General features: G+C 40.9%; 1 protein-coding gene across 9 annotated transcripts in view; it reads left to right on the top strand.

The window, feature by feature from the left end:
* LOC147116985 (histone-lysine N-methyltransferase 2C-like) overlaps window positions 1-20088 on the top strand; it is a 432640-nt gene that overhangs the window by 335518 nt on the left and 77034 nt on the right. For 5 of the 9 annotated variants that reach the window (XM_085987500.1, XM_085987501.1, XM_085987503.1 and 2 more), the window contains exons 33-37: window positions 3823-3970; window positions 5378-5592; window positions 9217-9290; window positions 11794-11976; window positions 12544-12591. In XM_085987500.1, the coding sequence (XP_085843626.1) occupies window positions 3823-3970; window positions 5378-5592; window positions 9217-9290; window positions 11794-11976; window positions 12544-12591 (668 nt within the window). The remainder of the gene's footprint in view (window positions 1-3822; window positions 3971-5377; window positions 5593-9216; window positions 9291-11793; window positions 11977-12543; window positions 12592-20088) is intronic. The other 4 variants (XM_085987507.1, XM_085987506.1, XM_085987505.1 and 1 more) reach the window with 1 other exon arrangement.

Here is a 20088-nt window from a genome sequence, read left to right as displayed (position 1 = left end):
GATGTTCTGGAGTCGCTCGGAGACATCCTTGACCCTTGCACCAGGGAGGCAACACACCATCCTGGAGTCTCGTTTGCGGCCGCAGAAACGCCTATCTATTCCCCTTACAATTGAATCCCCTATTACTATAGCTCTACCCCTCTTTCCTCCCATTCTGTGCAGCAGAGCCACCCCTGGTGCCAGGAAGTTGGCTGCTGCTGCCTTCCTCTGATAAGCCATCCCCCCCAACAGTACTCAAAGTGGTGTATCTGTTGGAGAGGGGGATAGCCACAGGGGACCCCTGCACTACCTGCCTGCGCCTAGTACTCTGCCTGTTGGTCACCCGTTCCCTTTCTTCCTGTCCAACCTCTACCTGCGGTGTGTCCAACTCCGTAAACGTGCTATTCACGTTGTCCTGAGCATCGTGAACGCTCCAGTATGTGTCCAATCGCAGCTCCAGCGCCGCAATGCGGTCTGTCAGTAGCTGCAGCTGGATGCACTTCCTGCACATGTAGTTGTCAGGGACACAGGAAGTGTCCCTGAGTTCCCACATATCGCAGGAGGAGCAGATCACGGGGCCCGGCTTTCCTGCCATGACTTACCCTTTGATTTAATTTAAATTCAATTAATTAATCAATCCCACTAATTACACTACTGTTAACTGGTTTACCAACAGTCCCTGCTACACCAGAGAGACCTTAGAAACTATAAACCAGAGTTAAAGTTTAATAAAAAGAGATATACTCACCAACCAAATACTCACCAACCAATCACTTACCTGCTTCCTGGTGACGTCACACTTTGATTACTTTTTACCCCTCTCCCCTGCTGTTGAACTGGTATGCTGCTCCTGACTCTCTGCCACCGGTTAGATATATTTCTTAAGGCTAAAGGGATCAAGGGATATGGGGAGAAAGCAGGGACAGGGTACTGAATTTGGATGATCAGCCATGATCTCATTAAATGGCAGAACAGGCTCGAGGGGCCGAATGGCCTACTCCTGCTCCTATCTTCTATGTAACACCAAAAAAGGTATATTGGTAATAGCAGCTGAAATTTAAACATTGCAAAATTTGAAATACTACACGCTTTTAATGACATTTATGTTGCTGTTGTGTACCCCCTATCAATGGATTAGTTTAGTGTTCTCATAGAGTGCATCAGAGTTGGGCGCTTCACACTGTCTCTTCAATCCATAATTTCAAAGGAGTAATTAAGATTCCAATTCTATGTTACATTTTACTATTCAGTTTAAACTTTACATTGAAGAATTTGAAGGGTTTCAAAAGAGGGATCTGTGAACCATCAGAATTTTGAAAGTATGCTTTTAGTGCAGAATTTAGTTTTATATGCTCAGTAGAAGTGAATAGATAGTTTTAATGAAATGTCAGTGTTGCTCTTATTCTGATTACTTGGCATCTAATTCACACTGATATTGGTGTAAATTTGGAGATTGATTCATAGCATAGCCTAGACTAATTCAAAATCAGTACAGCTGTATTATTTTCAGTGAGGCCCTCTTAAATGGATGTTCTGATATTGAAATGCCTCAGTAATAACAACAGGGGCTACCATTGTGGTCCAGAACACACATGACATCAAAATGTGAACAAAAACTGAGCGCTCTCAGTGCAAATCCAACCTCACTCGAGGAGAGGGAGATTTAAAATGGAAAGTATCGCTGCATGTGCACAGGTCCTTAAGCAAGATATGATTACACATGTATACCTACACATGCTTGGAGGCACTAGGAGTTTGAGAAAACTGCAGTGCCACAACCCCTGGTGAGAGTCAGCATTGTTTAATGGGCCTCTCACATCCCACTGAGGTAGATAAGTATAAAAGCAGCATTATTGTATCTATTTGACTAATCATCATATATATAATTTATTGTCTTATTTTTCCTGTGTTTTTCTGTCAGTTCACCATATTAATCCAGAAATTCTATAATTAATTTTCTGGACTTCACTATTTTCTATTCTAAATATAAATATGCACTTCAAAAATCATTCAAAATATGGTAAAGATCTGTCATGTCTGTAAATTCAGATATCCACTTAATATGGCACTTGAAAATTTGTTTTTTAATTATCGGCATAGTTCTAGATTGCACAGAATATATTAAATAATTGGAAGGCATGCTGTTCTCTGTACTCCAGTTAGGCTGCAGCTGTTTTCAAAATATACAAATTTAGTGTGTAATCATTTGTGGTTTTAGCAAAGGATTTAGCATAGTTCATAATGCTATAAATTGTATTTGCAGTGTTTGTGCTTTATAACCATTAATGAAGAATTTCACACTTTGTATAAGAAATTCCAACTCGTCATTTTATTTTCCACTTCTCCCCATAACCAAAATCCTTAGGGAAAGTTCTTGCTGCTCACCATTGGTCATCCCTAAAGAAAGGCACTTTCCTTAACCACACTGCAATCCGCAGACTGCTCCTGCAGTAGGGATTAGCACATTAAATCTGATTTTTGGCTCTTGGAATGCAAGGTTGGGACTTGAATAACTTAAATCTGTAGTAAGTTTTGTAGGCAACTGCTGTCACAGCATTTACTGAGATGGACTGTGGTACTGTCAGAAGTCCAAATTAATCTAAACCAGGGAAATTATGGGATAACCTAAATTGGACCAATTTCAGTACAAACCGAATTACATAGCACACCTCTTCCCCCTAGGGAAATTCAGAGTGGGAGAGTCAAAAATAGGGCGGGAGCTCAGATCTTCTGGTTGAGAATCCATGAAAATGTTTGCATTACTTGGTTCTCATGCTACAATCCTTTTATAACAAAAATGAGTTGTCCTGGCCAACTGATTTGCAAAATAAAGAGGAAAATTGGCTTCACCTATTCAAATAGTGTTCAAGACTGAAGGACAAAAGCATTTTTAAAAAAAATTTTCTCGTAACTTGCAACTATAAGGGTTACCATTTGAAATTTGCCCTTTGAGGTTGGACGTGTTTTCCAAGCACTTCACCAGAGTTTGGCAGTACTCCGGTATCATTTCAGGAAAGCCCAAATACAAATAAACCAGATGCTTTATTACCATACAAAAGCAAAATACTGCAGATGCTGGAAATCTGAAATAAAAACAGAAAATGCTGGAAATACTCAGCAGGTCAGGCAGCATCTGTGGAGAGAGAAACAGAGTTAACGTTTCAGGTCGATGACCCTTCTGACGAAGGGTCATCGACCCGAAACGTTAACTCTGTTTCGCTCTCCACAGATGTTGCCTGACCTGCTGAGTACTTCCAGCATTTTCTGCTTTATTACCATGTTGTGGGTTCAAGTTTTGCTCCAGGACTAGCGCCATAATCTAGGCTAAAACTTAAATGCAGTACCAAAGTTCCATCTTTTGGATGAGACAGTAAATTGAGGCCCCTATATGCCTAGTTACCCATGCCACTTTTGTAAGAGCAGAGTTCTCTGTGTGCATTTCTGCTTCCATCGCCACCACTAAAACACATAAATTAGTCATCCATCTCATTGATGCTTACGGGACCTTGCTTTGCACAAATTGGCTGCCATACTAGCCTGCAAAAAGAATAGTGAGTACATTTCAAAAAGTAATTCATTGACCATAAAGCACTTTGGGACATTGAGAACTTGAAAGGTGCTATATAAATGCAAATCTTTTTTTCCAGATTGGCTGCTGTTTTTGCCTACATAACAGCAATGACTGCTGCACCCCCCCCCCCTCCCCCCCCAAAAAATAAGGGTTCTATAGTGCTTTGGGACTTTCTGAGGCTATTACACTATGTAAATGCAAGTCGTTAATTACATGGCATAATAATAGTTCGATGGTTGTTCATTTTTCTTTCCCCTGCCCCTTTCATAAAGGAGATGGTGGATTTACCAGGGTGCCAGCAATGAATGGCGTGATTGGGCCACACCCACAACATCAAACATCTTTAGCACCTGGAGGTGGACGTTGCCTCACCAGCACTTACTCTTCTATCCCTCAGTCACCATTCTCTGATAGCAGCCGGTGTGTATGCAGCATTATTACATGCTTGATGCCATTATTGCAAATGTATTTTCACATGTCAAAAAAACAGTAAATTTAACCTATAGAAATGCTTTAAAACTTTTAAGAGTGAAATAAATTCCATTTAAATTATTGAAATGATGATTGCCCTATTTTTTTAATAGTAGCTATTTTGCTAACTTTGTTGTGGACATTTAGCTTATAAAATTACTGTTTTTCCACATAAGGGCATTTTTTTCCTCTCTGCGTTTATGATTGCCACTGCAAAAAGATTGTAGGTGGGACATGTTAATGAGACTACACCGATGGGAATCTCTGCCACCTAACCAATCCTAGGATTACTATCTATATATAACAGCTGTTTCTCAAGTTGGGGATTCTGGTGGCTTGCAAACATTCCAATTTAAATAGGCCAAAGTATCCTCTCAAAATTCAGCTATCCAGTGCAAACGCACTGTAACTAGGATTGGTTGGACTCTGGTTTACACCTCCGAGATCTGCACATGCCGAGTTCCCGATCTCGCATGGAGAAGTCTCGGACATGCCAAGCGGAGGCCAGGCATCTTCCCTACAGGAGAGAGGAATAATTACACAGGAGTATTGATCCTCATCACTGGTGCGCACCAATTGCAGACTGCTGTTAAATGTAAGATAGCAAAATACTGCAGATGCTGGAAATCTGAAATAACAACAGAAAATGCTGGAAAAACTCAGCAGGCCAGGCAACATCTGTGGAGAGAAAATAGAGTCAACGTTTCGGGTGAACCCTTTGTCAAGACTAAAGAGGCACAGGAAATGAAATAGATTAGGAGGCCAAGCTGGGAGAGAACAAAAGAGAAGAAGCGACATTAAGAGGTATTCAAAACGAGACGAGATGGTGATAGGACTAGTGGAGACAAAGGACGGCTCTAGATTAGGTGTGAAATGCGCTGGCAGGATGGGAGACAGCTGCCATGTGGGAGAGAGGGGAAAAAAAGAAAGGGGGAGGGGGGGAAAGGCCAAAACAAAAGTGTGGATAAAAAATATAAGTAAAAATGTAATAGGGGCCGAGGTTATGATCTGAAATTGTTGAACTCGATATTGAGTCCGGAAGGCTATAAAGTGCCTAATCGGAAGATGAGGTGCTGTTCCTCGAGTTTACGGTGAGCTTCCGTGGAACAATGCAAGAGGCCGAGGACGGTGAGGCTGTTAAATGTAATCTGGGTTTGCGGTTGCACGAAAGTTAGGCTGAAAGAAGAGATTTTTAATGCAAGGTTTTAGATCCATAGAGATGACAAATATGTTGGATATTATGTATTCTGAATTTTTTTCCTATTATTTAAATACATGTATTTAGCATTCGCAACTAATTGGATGATTCTGGCAGAACTTTTAACTACTTATGTTTGAACTGGATCAATTTAACAGAGACAAGAACCACACGTTTAGTCAAGTTGTTGCTGACCCACCCAGCCCATGGGTTCCCTCTGCTCCTGCTGTGGAGGTGGAAGGAGACACACTAAACTACACACAGCGGAGTACTCTGAAATGGGAAAAAGAAGAAGCTCTGGGAGAAATGGCAACGGTTGCCCCCGTTCTCTACACAAACACGAACTTCCCCAACCTGAAAGAAGATTTTCCAGGTAATGCCGACGTACAGTTAGATCATATTTCTGGAAATGTCAGTGCGTTCTTGTAAATAAAATGAAAGATGTACTGTACATGCTCTTTTATTAAAAAAAAAGCTCTCCTAATTGCACATAGGATTAAATTATTTAAATATTGGTGGCTTGATTTGTTTTCAAATATTTTACCTAAACACATCACTGTCTCTTAATCATATCTTCGACTCGCCTCCAAGTTCAAGAATTTGCACTAGATAAATTCACAGAAAACATGTTTCAAAATGTTAGTGTTGCTGCCTGAAAAGATCTTATGATAGACAATCGCCATGTAAATTTAAGTAGCATTGAGGGCATTGTACTGCATGTCTCAAGTAACTAACTGATTTTTCTACGAGTTAAAATTCACTTATTTAAGGCAGATACTGAAAGGGATATTCATCAATGTAGTTCAATAATGATATCATACATGTTTAACAACACAATGTAACGATGTATGCCGATTTCGTCAACAGTTCTACAGTATCATAAACTGAAATCTGACAATCAGATGATTAACAAGTGCCCCGTTTCTGCTGAATCTCCAGATAGTAAAGACTAGGTCCAGGTATTTCTCTAGTTGAGATGTGACGTTGACACTGATTCAACTCTAGCCTAAAATCAATAGAGAGTTATTAAACTGACCCATTTGGATGAACAGTGAGCAGATAGCACTCCGAGTGGATCACTAGGTAAATCACTAGCTGTCTGATATATTGCGCGCACAGTCCGGGATGGTCCTAGGCTCAGTCCTTGGGCTGTGCTGAGTGAGTTAGTTGTTCTCGGCAGAGGAGTGTTCCAACATTTTTTTCTAACCTCTTTAATTCTTTTGTGATTAATTTGTATCCTCTTGTTGCTGTCTGTCTAACCAATTGAAACAATCTATCAGTATTTACTTTATTATAACTTTTCATAATCTTGAAGACTTTGATCTGGTCACCACTCACCGTTCTTAACTTGTGGAAAAAGTTCAGTCTCTTATTAACTATAACTTTATGCCCCCAGTAACACACTAGTGAATCTACACTGAACATTTTTCATTGATTCTTAAATTGATCACCTCATTCCTGGAAAAAAAAATGTTTTTGAAGGAGCTGAATTCTTTGATTCCCTCTGGCCAATCCTGCTCCCTCCCCAAGATCTTCTGAACATGTTCTGGTAAGTCTCTTACCTTGGTGTCACCAAGGAGGCAACTCACCATTCTGGGCTCAGGTTGATGCAACAGAAGCAACTGTCTACTTTCACTATTAAAGCTCCCACTACCACAGAATTCCTGCACTTATCTCTCCTCCCTTGGGTAATCATGGGGACATGGTGTTGTCAATAGCTGCCATCCGACAAGTCACCACCTTGAAACAAGTATTGTAAATGTTTTTGCCAAGGCTTTCCCTTCAGCAAACCCTTGCACTTTCTTCCCAGCTTGATGGATGATTGCCTGCATCCAATCTCTATCCTCCATCTGCCTATTCATCTCCTGGAAAATGTGTGGCAGGGACCCCTTCACCTCCTGTGTGTGATTGACTATCTGCTGCTGTTTGTTTACTTTGATCTTGAGTGATTCTTACTGCAAAATGTGTTTGCTCTGGATTTTCAGCCATCCAGGAACTCCGATGTCTAGCACGGTTTGCACAACATATATTCTACCATTAAAACCAATTTTAAACATTTACCATATATGCAACATATAAAAAAAAATTTTTTAACTAAAATAGGCCATATAAAAAATCTAGAGACCATAATGTTTACAATACAAACATAAGGGCCTGTCTTGAAAATGAAGCTATATACAGTGCCACTGGAACCAACATTAAGAACAAATTGCATGTATTTAGTTCACTGTTACTCCAGTTGATTGCACCAGATGCATCAAAAATTTGTACACTCCTAACAGAAATTGTAAAATTTAAGGTATGAATATTTAATTGTTACCCCCTCAGGTGCCAAACTTCAATGGTTCAATACTCCCAAAAAGCACACATCCTTTGCACTCTATAAAGCAAGGCTTCAGAAAAAATTTTGAGTTTCTCCCTCTGTCTCTGATCCTTCGGTGAGTTTCTCCCTCTGTGATCCTTCAGTGAATTTCTGCCTCTGTATTGATCCTTTGGTGAGCTTCTCCCTCTGCTTCTGATTCCTCTGTAAATTACTCCGCAACAACAACTTGTTTTTATAGCACCTTTAACATAGTAAAACGTCCCAAGGTGCTTCATAGGAGTATTAAAAGACAAAAAATTTGACACCGAGCCACATAAAGAGAAATTAGGGCAGGTGACCAAAAGCCTGGTCAAAGAGGTAGTTTTTAAGGAGTATCTTAAAGGAAGAAAGAGAGGTAGCGAGGCGGTGTGGTTTAGGTAGGGAATTCCAGAGCTTAGGGCCTAGGCAACAAGGCACGGCCACCAATGGTTGAGCGATTATAATCAGGGACGCTCAAGAGGGCAGAATTAGAAGGGAGGGGTGGTGGTTGTGGGGCTTAAGGAGATTACAGAGATGGGGAGGGACGAGGCCATGGAGAGATTTGAAAATCTTCAGTTTTCTCGATATTTAATTGGAGAAAATGTCTGCTCATCCAGAACGGGATGTCGGTCTTTGGACCTCAATTGAGCCTCTCCCTCTGATCCTTCAGAGCGTTTCTCCTTAATGGGAATAATGTGTACATCTCTGGTCAAAACAGGACCATGCTTGACTGTGATGTGCACGTAGCTTGCCAACTGTCTAGGCTTACACATGAATGATGGCTACTTCAGCATGATATCAAAGGGCACTTATGGAACTGTACCAAACATGAGTCACTGCATTCAGAAGAGAGGGTAAAACAATTAACTAATTGGAATCTGCAAAGGTGGTAATTTGCTCATTAACCTGTATTTAAAGAAACTTCACTGTGTGAACTGAAATTTATTCTTATTTGTACACTTATCTCTGCAAAAATTGTTTTCAATGCTACAACAATTTAATATTAAAAATTTGTGGAAATCTGTTACATGGTCTGTATTCACATATCCTATTATATAAAAAGAGTGCAGTTGTCTGGGCTTACCTTGTTCAGACCAAGTTTGCGCTCTTTTATCCAATCTTAGTGTGTTAATCCACGTTGCCGGAAGACGAGAAGCCGTGTTTACACTGCTGCCTCTGATTCAGGCAGCTCCAGAAGCATACTTTTCAATTTTCCATAAGTCAGATGCACATGATTGCATTTTTTCCATTTTACTAATATATGGTTGGCAGATGCAGCAGCTAATCTACTGACTATGTTTGCATTGTACTACTTCCAAATTAGTCCTGGTGTGCAAGCCAACTCCAAAGCTGGGTTTAATTTAGACCAAGCAATTTAGAATGCAGAATTCAGCTTACACTGGTGATCTGAGGTCAGACTTTGGCAGGTGTTGGATCACGATTGCCAGTGTAACCAGGATACAAGTATGAGATTCTGCAGCCAGTTTAAGCCGTTGCAGGGTTTTCAGAGACTTGAATAAGGTGTACACTCAAGTGGAGCTTGCTATAGGTTTTATTTATCACGTATTGTATGCAAGCTCATATTTCAGGAAATCGCTTTGCATACCAAGTTTTTGAAATCCCCAAATCAGACACTATTATCTGTTTGTCATTCAGATTGGGCTACCAGAGTGAAACAAATTGCTAAGCTGTGGAGGAAGGCAAGCTCCCAAGAGAGAGCCCCTTATGTGGTAAGCATAATTTTCTGTACATGATTTTATACACTGAATATTGTGGTTATGTAAGGAATGAAAATGCGTTGATTTATTTAACTCTGCTATTCAATTCATAATAAGAGTTTCCACCAGTGTATTATAATGGATGGGACATCTACTTTTAAGTTTCTCAAGTCTCAGAATGAGACCAATAACCTAAAGTTGAATGAGCAGAGTCCTTTTAAAGATTTTTACTGCATTATGCCAAAGCATTTTAGTACTTTATATAATATAGATGTTCAGGTGCTTGTACTACAAGACAGCGAAAAGCTTCAGATACTGGCAATGGTAGGTTTTGAGGCTGCTTTTACAGGTGGACCGAGTTTAAACAGGGCAGAGAGATTTTGGGAGAGAATTTCAGACATCAGGGTGATGGTTGAAGGCTAGATTTGAAATATTGGGCTGGAAGTTGCGGTCGGAGGCTTCCCACGGGCAAATGCTTCCGAACTGCAAGAAAAGTACGCACCTACCCGGTGCCTCCGTACCTTCAGACTCTTGCGGTCCTGGGCCCACGCATTCCAGGGGCGCATGATGTTCGCAAGCAACCCTGGGACCATGTGGGCCGGGCCCAACCAATCACACAGGGGAATTCCTATTATGCTTATTGGGATTCCATTTACATACGGAATCCCCGTAAGCATAATAGGAATACCCTAAAATGCACTTCCATCCCACTTAAATAAAAAAAATAAATCATCACGTTAAAAATTTATTAAAACACAATTTAATTAAATATTTAAAACAAAAATTTAATTTTTTAAAAAGTAAACATTTTTAAAGGGGCCAAAATAACCTAAATTAGTTTTAACGGTTTTTGAATGTTTAAATAATTATTTTAATATTCATTTAGACCCTTACGCTGGTAAAAGAGGGCCGTATGCCTGCTTTTACCAGGCGTGAGAGTTTCGTGGGTATTCGTTGGGCAAATAGCCCAACTCTCCGCCAGCAAATGCCCATTTCCTGCACATTCGTACGATCTGTCAAGCTGAAACTTGACAGATCGCAAGTTCCGGTTTTCATGCATGCGCATCACACGTGGCAATCCGAAACTTGGGCACTTAAACGTGCGCAGTCATAGGCCTTGGAAAATCCGGGCCATTGTTTGCAACTGTTACAACTTATATTTATGTTGTACCTATAATGTAAGAAAAAGCATTCAAAGAAGTTTCACAGATAGAGGTAAATACCATTTTAAGTTTCCCAACATTGGGACAACCAATTTAAATTGAGAATACTTTGCTTCAGTGAGATGTTCATGATGAGTCATGGTTGGGTTGCACAATCCTCATTATGTCTATAACCAATCCTCTAATCTTAAGTATGTTTGCGAGGAATGTCTTTTTTTAAAGTACTGAAAATGTCAGTGCTCTTCTCATCCATGCAAATTGGTGTTCTCTGCCATGTGTTGTGTTCTGGAGAAAGCCACTGTGTAATGCATTTATCAGATACCATTAACTCTGGTTCATAAAGCTAATCTTAGATAATGTTCCACAGAAATTAAGGACACCATATTGCATAATTTTACATAAATTGTGTCTCCTGAAGAAATGTTACTGGTTTATTGGGCCCTATTTTCTTCAAAATTGTTAATATATGCATATTTAATCTTGTCAGTTTCCTCCCCCACCCCCATAGGCAAGTTTAGATCACACTTGTGCGTGCTTAAGCCCGTATCCCCACACACAACAAACTGCAATACACACAAAACTGACATTAGCTTCTGAGTGTTGGTCTCCCCACTGCCTAATATTACTGTTATTTGGAAGGGACCAGCAATCAGATTGTGGACCACAGAAAGTGCTGACCCAAATAGTGTTTAGCACACACACTCAGTAGCTAGCCACTGTGATACTTCCATGGCACCAGGGCAAACTGGACTAATAATAACTTGTAGTAGCTGCAAACTCTGCATTGGAACCTAAATTAAATCGTCACAGAAAAGAAGGGTGCCCATTTGCACCATTGCATCTGTGCACGCTCTCTGAAAGAGCTAGCGAAGCAGTCCCATTCCTCTGCCCTTTCCCCATACAGTTTAAATTTTTTATTTTTCAAAAATTTCCTTTTAAACATGTGGATTCTGGTTTCACCATTGTTTCTGGTACAAAATTCCATGCCCTGTCAGTGCTCTGCTTATATTTAAAAAAAATAAATCCCTCAATTGTAAGGGAATCATTTTGCCTAATTTTGGGGGGGGGGGGGGGGGGCAGCATAGTCAGAAAAAAAACGGGTTATGGTCTCCTGAGGTGTGAAATTCTTGTAACGGAAAATGCCTGTTTTTCACCAAGCGAGCTGCTAACAAAATTGCATTCTCAGAAATTATATTAAGTTTTGTTTTCTTACGGTTTTGTTAGTGGGTAATTATTTTGGGCCTGGGATGATATCCTAAAGTTGATAACTATCAAATTCACTGTTTGTAATGTTAAAATAGTTAAATAATTTTCACCTGCAAATTGAAAGTTAATTCTAATAAATTTTTCAGCAAAAAGCAAGAGACAATCGTGCAGCACTGCGTATAAACAAGGTACAAATGACCAGCGAGACTTTGAGAAGACAACAGCAAGAATGCATTGATTCTGTATCTCGCCCTGATATTGACTTGCCATTTAAGGATCAAATGAAGCAAAAGGAATCGGAACATGAACAGGAATGGAAGCTTAGACAGGTAATCGGATTCATACGTGTTACTGTTGATAATTTGTGAGGCTCATATTTATTGAATTTTGTTAGCTAACTGTCTATAATCTGTGGCTAAAATATGCACAGAATTTCAAAACACATGGACAACATTATTTTTGTTTAAAAACCCATATTAACCAAATTTAGGCTGCCTGGAATGGCAGTAGTTAACTAGAAGATTAAAGGTTCAAATTCCTGAATTTGATCTTGCCACCATTGTATTAAGTTTCATCTGGACTATGAGATGAAACACCAAGTGTTACAGGACAGTTTTAGGGGATGCTGTCCATTTTGCCCAAGTTAATTTACATCTTCTGGTGGTTAGCCACGGAGCAACATTGATACCAGCCAAAGAATTCCATGGCACAGACTGTTGCTCATTGATGAAAACTAACAACCCATTTAATTTTTAATCTACCTTTAAAAATGGATCCACATTTTCCAAAGGCACATTCCGTGTTTTTAGAAAGAAAACCCTACTTTCTCTGACCTTGTTAGACATTCCCTCTTGATCCTGGATAAAGAAAAAGACGCAAATCCAATGTTTTTACAGGGGAAGAAGGAAGACAGCATGACAAGAAATATGTCAGTCAGGAAGGAGGTATGAAATGAGCAACTTTTTAAAAGAAAATACTTATTCTGCCTCCAAGAATCAGAAATGCTATGTTTGACTATAAGCTCTAAATAAGTTAGATTACAGTATATGGGAGAAAAGGGGTTTGCGAAGGAGAACTAGTCCCTTAAGTCTTTCTGCTCTTCTACTCTGTTCAAAGATTTGCTTTTTAGTGTATACGTAAAATATATTTACATTTCTCTACATCCAATTTCATCTGCCCAATCTCCTATCTATACCCCCCTGAAGTTCCTTGTCGTCCTCTCCGCAGTTAACTACACTCCCTATTTTGGTGTTATCCGCAAATTTTGATAGTGTGGCCCTATACTCAAGTTTACATCCCATGCGTGTGTGTTGTAGTACTAAAATTGACACATTTGGAACAGCAGTGTTGATATCCCATCATTATGAAAATGCGCACAGTAGCCGAGTGATCATGGTCATGGACTAGCAACAGAGGGGTCCGGAGTTCAAATCCCACCACGGCAAGTTAGGAAATTGAATTTCACGCATCTGATCATTTGTGGGCTAGCACCAGGACTGCTAAAGCTACTGGTTTGTTGTAAAACCCTAACTGGTTCATTAATGCCCTTCAGGGAAAGGAACTTGCAACCCCTACCCAGTCTGTGTGATAGAAACATAGAAGATAGGAGCAGGAGTAGGCCATTCGGCCCCTCGAGCCTGCTCCGTCATTTAATGCGATCATGGCTTATCATCCAAATTCAGTACCCTGTCCCTGCTTTCTCCCCATATCCCTTGATCCCCTTAGCCTTAAGAAATATATCTAACTCCTTCTTCAATATATTTAATGAATTGGCCTCAACTGCCTTCTGTGGTAGAGAATTCCACAGGTTCACCACTCTCTGGGTAAAGAAATTCCTCCTCATCTCAGTCCTAAATGGCTTACCCCTTATCCTTAGACTGTGACTCCTGGTTCTGGACTCCCCTGCCATCGGGAACAGCCTTCCTGCATCTAGTCTGTCTAGTACTGTTAGAATTTTATAAGTTTCAATGAGATCCCCTCTCATTCTTCTAAACTCTAGCAAATATAAGCCTAATCTCTTCATACATCATTCCTGCCATCCCAGGTATCAGCCTGGTGAATCTTCGCACTCCCTCCATGGCAAGAACATCCTTCATCAAATAAGGCGACCAAAACTGCACACAATACTCAAGTGTGGTCTCGCCAAGGCCCTGTACAACTGCAGCAAGACATCCTTGCTCCTGTACTCAAATCTTCTCGCTATGAAGGCCAGCATACCATTTGCTTTCGTAACCGCCTGCTGCACCTGTATGCTTACCTTCAGCGACTGGTGCACAAGGACACCCAGGTCTCGTTGCACTTCCCCTTCTCCCAATCTATTGCCATTCAGATAATAATCTGCCTTCCTGTTTTTGCCACCAAAGTGGATAACCTCGCCTTTATCCACATTATACTGCATCTGCCCAATCGCCCAACCTGTCCAAATCATACTGGAGTTTCTCTGCATCCTCCACAGCACACACGCCCACCCAGCTTTGTGTCACCTGCAAACTTGGAGATATTACATCTAGTTCCCTCTTCTAGATCATCATTAATATATATTGTGAATAACTGGGGCCCTAGCACCGATCCCTGCGGTTCCCCACTAGTCACTGCCTTCCACTCGGAAAAATACCCGTTTATTCCAACTCTTTGCTTCCTGTCTGCCAACCAGTTTTCTATCCAAGTCAGTACCTTACCCCCAATCCCATGTGCTTTAACTTTGCACGCTAGTCTCTGATGCGGGACCTTATCGAAAGCCTTCTGAAAGTCCAAATACACCACATCCACTGGTTCTCCCTTATCTATTCTACCAGTTAAATCATCAAAAAATTCCAGTAGATTAGTCAAGCATGATTTACCTTTTGTAAATCCATGTTGACGTTGTTTGATAGCAAAATACTGCGGATGTTGGAAATCCGAAATAACAACAGAAAATGCTGGAAAAACTCAGCAGGTCAGGCAACATCCGTGGACAGAAATTTGAGTTGACGTTTCGGGTCGAACCCTTCTTGAAGAAGGGTTCGACCCGAAACGTCAACTCAAATTTCTGTCCACGGATGTTGCCTGACCTGCTGAGTTTTTCCAGCATTTTCTGTTGTTATTTTGACTTTGTTTGATCCTGTCACTGTTTTCCAAGTGCTCTGCTATTACATCTTTGATAATGGACTCTAGTATTTTCCCCACTACCACCCCACAGTGATGGACTCTGAATGCCCTCAGGGAAACTAAAGATGGGCAATAAAAGTAGCCTTGCTATATCCCAAAAACAGATAATAAAAATCCATTAACTACTACTGTTTTCTGGCCTTTAGCTAATTTACTGTTGATGCTGCCATGTTCCCTTTAATAACGTGCACTTCCATTGCATCAACAAGCCTCGTGCAGTATCTTATCCAATGCTTTTTGAAAATCAATTTATCTGTTCCCTTTTTATCTCGTTGAAATTTGCTTTTTTTCAACTCGAGTACCTTTACCTTTTTTATATTAAACTTAATTATGTCATGGTCATTGTTTACTAAATGTTCCCCATATCCTGACATTACAGGAAACTTTGGTTTATCCGGAGGTTAACTGTCCAGAATGCTCGAGCCACCAGCAAAAATCAGGAGCCGTTTCGTTAGTTTTTTTTTCTTTTCGTTGCTTTTTTTTCCACCAGTCAGGCTCTGCAAGGTCTCGCTGAAGCAGTTGCTAAGCTACAGAGACGCTTGCAAGGTACGGCCGACTGTTTAGAAGCTGCAAGCAACAGGGTTTGTTGCCAGATACAGAGCCCAAAATCTCCGTATGTTTCAACATTAGCGCTGGTTTGTCCGGCAGTTTTGATGGGACGGCAACAGCTCGGGCCCGTCGGTGCCAGATAGCACAAAGTTTCCTGTACCAAATTGCTCTACTACTTTTCCTGGAACCAGATCTAGCACTGCCACTTTCCTTATTGGACTAAAGATGAAAGGAATCCTGGACACGTAAAAGCCCCCTCCCCTTTTTTGCCACATACATTACTTTTACCCCTGTCTATCTTTGAATAATTAAAGTGATCTACTATTTATAGCCCTATTGTTTCTGTTTTTTTGTCCACATATCTCTTCCTCTATCTCCTTTCCACTTGCAGTAGTCAATAATAAATTCACAGCAGGTTAACAATTTCCTACCTATTCCTCAACGCTAACCAAATAAATTCAGATTTTTCTGATTCGTCTCCTATATTATCTTTTTCTTCCTACTCTAACTCTCCTGAATATTTTGTAACTAGGAATGTTAATTTTCAAAATCGGGCTATTCTCTGTTGACATTATAACATTGTTAAGCGACTCAAAACATTTCAAATTAATTTTTTTAAGTTAAGATGGTGAATGATACAAAAACGATTCATCATAAGTATGAAATACAAACTATTATATTTCCTGCGGCATTGCATGCAACTTAAAGATGCGTCTGGGCCGTGGGGAGGAATGGGGTGGGGGGGTGGAATGGGATACATCTGTATTGATGAATTTATGAAGTCCCAGGTGTCTTTGTCAGCCTGCTGATAAATCAAGTTGCAGGAATAATTATATTTAATGATAGCACTTATCTAAATAATAAGCATTTGAGTATATAACAATAACAGTAGTATGTATTTATATAGCACCTTTCGCATAGAAAAATGCCCCAAGTGCTTCAGAGAGGCATAATCAAATAAAATGGATTTTGAGCCAAAACAGATGATGGAAAGGGAATTTGTGAGGTGACTGGGGGGTGGGAGGCAGGAAGAGAAGCCATTCCTAGAAATGCTGTGGGCTACCCTTAGATAGATAAGGGTGGAAATAAGCAAGGGCAATCACACTGAGCTGAACAGCAGAGAAGAGGCATTGGAAAATGATGTGGTCAACCATCTTAAAGGCTGCAGAGAGGTCATAGAATCATAGAAATTTACAGCATAGAAGGAGGCCATTCAGACCATCTTGTCAGTGCCAGCCAACAACGAGCTATCCAGCCTAATCCCACTTTCCAGCGCTTGGTCCGTAGCCTTGTAGGTTACGGCACTTCAAGTGCATATCCAAGTCCTTTTTAAATGTGATGAGGGTTTCTGCCTCTACCACCCTTTCAGGCAGTGAGTTCCAGACCCCCACCACCCTCCTGGGTGAAAAAAGTTCTGCTCAATTCCTCTCTAAACCTCTTACCAATTACTTTAAATCTATGCCCCATGGTTATTGACCCTTCTGCTAAGGGAAATAGGCCCTTCCTGTCCACTCTGTCTAGGCCCCTCATAATTTTATACACCTCAATTAGGTCTCCCCACAGCCTCCTCTGTTCCAAAGAAAACAACCCCAGCCTATCCAATCGATCCTCATAGCTAAAATTCCCCAGCCCAGGCAACATCCTCGTAAATATCCTCTGCACCCTCTCTAGTGCAATCATATCTTTCCTGTGATGTGATGACCAAAACTGCATGCAGTATTCTAGCTGCGGCCTAACCAGTGCTTTATACAGTTCAAGCATAACCTCCCTTCTCTTGGTTTTTATTAGCCAAGGCATAGAATATAAGTATCCCGTATGCCTTCTTAACCACCTTATCTACCTGTCCTGCTACCTTCAGGGATCGTTGGACATGCACTTTAAGGCCCCTCTGATCCTCTGCACTTCTCAGTGTCCTACCATTTATTGTGTATTCCCTTGCCTTGTTGACTCTCCCCCAAATGCATTACCTCACACTTCTCTAGATTGAATTACATTTGCCACTGTTCTGCCCACCTGACCAGTCCAATGATATCTTCCTGCAGTCTACAGCTTTCTTCTTCATTATCAACCACGCGGCCAATTTTTGTATCATCAGTAAACTTCTTAATCATACTTCCTACATTCAAGTCCAAATCATTGATATATACCACAAAAAGCAAAGGACCCAATACTGAGCCCTGCGGAACCCCACTGGAAACCGCCTTCCAGTCACAAAAACACCCTTCGACTGTTACACTTTGCTTCCTGCCTCTGAGCCAATTTTAGATCCAACTTGCCACTTTGCCTTGGATCCCATGGGCTTTTACTTTCGTGACCAGTCTGCCATACAGGACCTTATCAAAAGCCTTGCTAAAATCCATATGGACGACATCAAACGAACTACCCTCATCGACCCTCCTTGTTACTTCCTCAAAAAATTCAATCAAGTTAGTCAGACACGACCTTCCCTTAACAAATCCACGCTGACTGTCCCTGATTAATCTGTGTCCTTCTAAATGAACATTTATCCTGTCCCTCAGAATTTTTTCCAATAATTTTCCCACCACCAAGGTTGAGTATGTTACAGGCTCAAATTTATTCACAAGCTCCTGGTAAATTGTTGCTATAGGCACTGTAATGGTGGATTTATTTTTTGGATATACTGCCCCTGCCAGTTTGGCAAATGGCCTTATGTCACGCCCCTCACTTCATTGGTCCACAGCCCTGCTGCTGAAACACGTCAGACCATTCATGGTCCTCTTACGACATCCCCATTTTTGTTTGTTGATGCACGGTCAGTGAAACACATTGGACCATCAACTAACATGCCACAATGGACACAAAAAAAAGATAGAATCACAAAGAACAGAAGGGGGCCATCAGCCCATCATGCATTTGCCGGCTCTTTGAAAGAGCTATCTAATTAGCCCACTCTTATCAAGTGTTTCTCCAATTCCCTTTTGAAAGTTATGATTGAATCTGCTTCCACCACCCTTTCAGGCAGTGCATTCCAGATCATAATGCTGCGTTAAAAAAAATCTCCTCATCCCCTCCCTTAGTTCTTTTGCCAATTATCTTAAATCTGTTTCCTCTGCTTACAGTTGTCCTGCCACTGGAAACAGTTTCTCCCTATGTACTCTATCAAAACCCCTCATAATTTTCAGCACCTCTATTAAATCTTCCTTTAACCGTCTCTGCTCCAAGGGGAACAATCCCAGCTCCTCTTGTCTCTCCACAATACTCAAGTTCCTCAACACTGGTTCCATTCTAGCAAATCTCCTCTGTACCCACTCGTAGGCCTTGATATCCTTCCTAAAGTGTGGTGCCAAAAATTGGACACAATGCTCCAGCTAAGGCCTAACCAATGATTATGAAGGTTTAACATAACTTCCTTAATTTTGTTTATAAAACCCAGGATCCCGTATGCTTTTTTAACAGCCTTAGCAACTTGTCATAAGAACATAAGAAATAGGAGCAGGAATAGGCCATTCGGCCTCTTTAGCCTGCTCCGCCATTCAATAAGATCATGGCTGATCTTCTACCTCACTTTCCTGCACTATCCCCATATCGCTTGATTCCCTTAATATCCAAAAATATTTCTATCTCTATCTTAAATATACTTAACGACTGAGCCTCCACAGCCCGCTGGGGTGGAGAATTCCAAAGATTCACCACCCTCTTGAGTGAAGAAATTTCTCCTCATTTCAGTCCTAAATGACCGACCCCTTATTCTGAGACTGTGATCCCTGGTTCTAGACTCCCAGCCAGGGGAAACATCCTCCCTGCATCTACCCTGTCAAGCCCTGTAAGAATTTTGTATGTTTCAATGAGATCACCCCTCCTCCTTCTAAACTCTAGAGAATATAGGCCTAGTCTACTCAATCTCTCCTCATAGGACAATCCCCCATCCCAGGAACCAGTCTGGTGAACCTTTGTTGCACTCCCTCTATGGCAAGTATATCCTTCCTTAGGTAAGGAGACCAAAACTATACACAATACTCCAGGTGTGGCCGCAAAGGGCCCTATATAATTGCAGTAAGACGTCTTTACTCTTATACTCAAATCCTCTTGTAATAAAGGCCAACATACCATTTGCTTTCTGGACCTGCCTGTTAACTTTCAGTGATTTGTGTACAAGGACACCCAGGTCCCTCTGAACACCAACATTTCCCAATCTCTCACCATACAAAAAATACTCTGCTTTTCTATTTTTCCTACCAAAGTGGATAACTTCACATTTCTCCATATTATATTCCATTTGCCATGTTCTTGCTCACCTTCAAACATTTGTGTATGTGAACCTCCAGATCTCGCTTTAATGCACCCCCTTTAAAATTGTACAATTTAGTTTATATTACCTCTCCTCATTCATCCTTCCAAAACGCCTCACTTCACCCTTCTCTGCATTAAATTTCAGCTGCCACGTGTGTGCCATTGCACCAGTCTGTCTATGTCCTCCTGATATCTGCTATTATTCTCCTCACCGTTTACTGCATTTCGAAGTTTTGTCGCCTGCGAACTTTGAAATTGTACCCTGTATACCCAAGTCCTAATATTAAAACGAGCAGTGGTTCGAATACGGACCCCAAGGGGACACCACTGTATACTACCCTCTAGTCTGAGAACCAACTGTTCACCACTACTCTCTGCTTCCTGTCTCTTAACCAGTTTCGTATCCATGCTGCCACTGCCCTTTAATTTCAGGGACTTGTGATTTTAACAAGTCTATTATGTGGTACTTTTATCGAGTACCTTTTTGAAAGTCC

Source organism: Somniosus microcephalus, chromosome 5 (genome assembly GCF_052327205.1).
Source record: "Somniosus microcephalus isolate GS21.2 chromosome 5, FLI_Smic_1.0, whole genome shotgun sequence".
Taxonomy (NCBI): Eukaryota; Metazoa; Chordata; class Chondrichthyes; order Squaliformes; family Somniosidae; genus Somniosus; species Somniosus microcephalus.
Note: the sequence above shows the minus strand (reverse complement) of the source record. Positions and strands in the feature narration are given on the sequence as shown.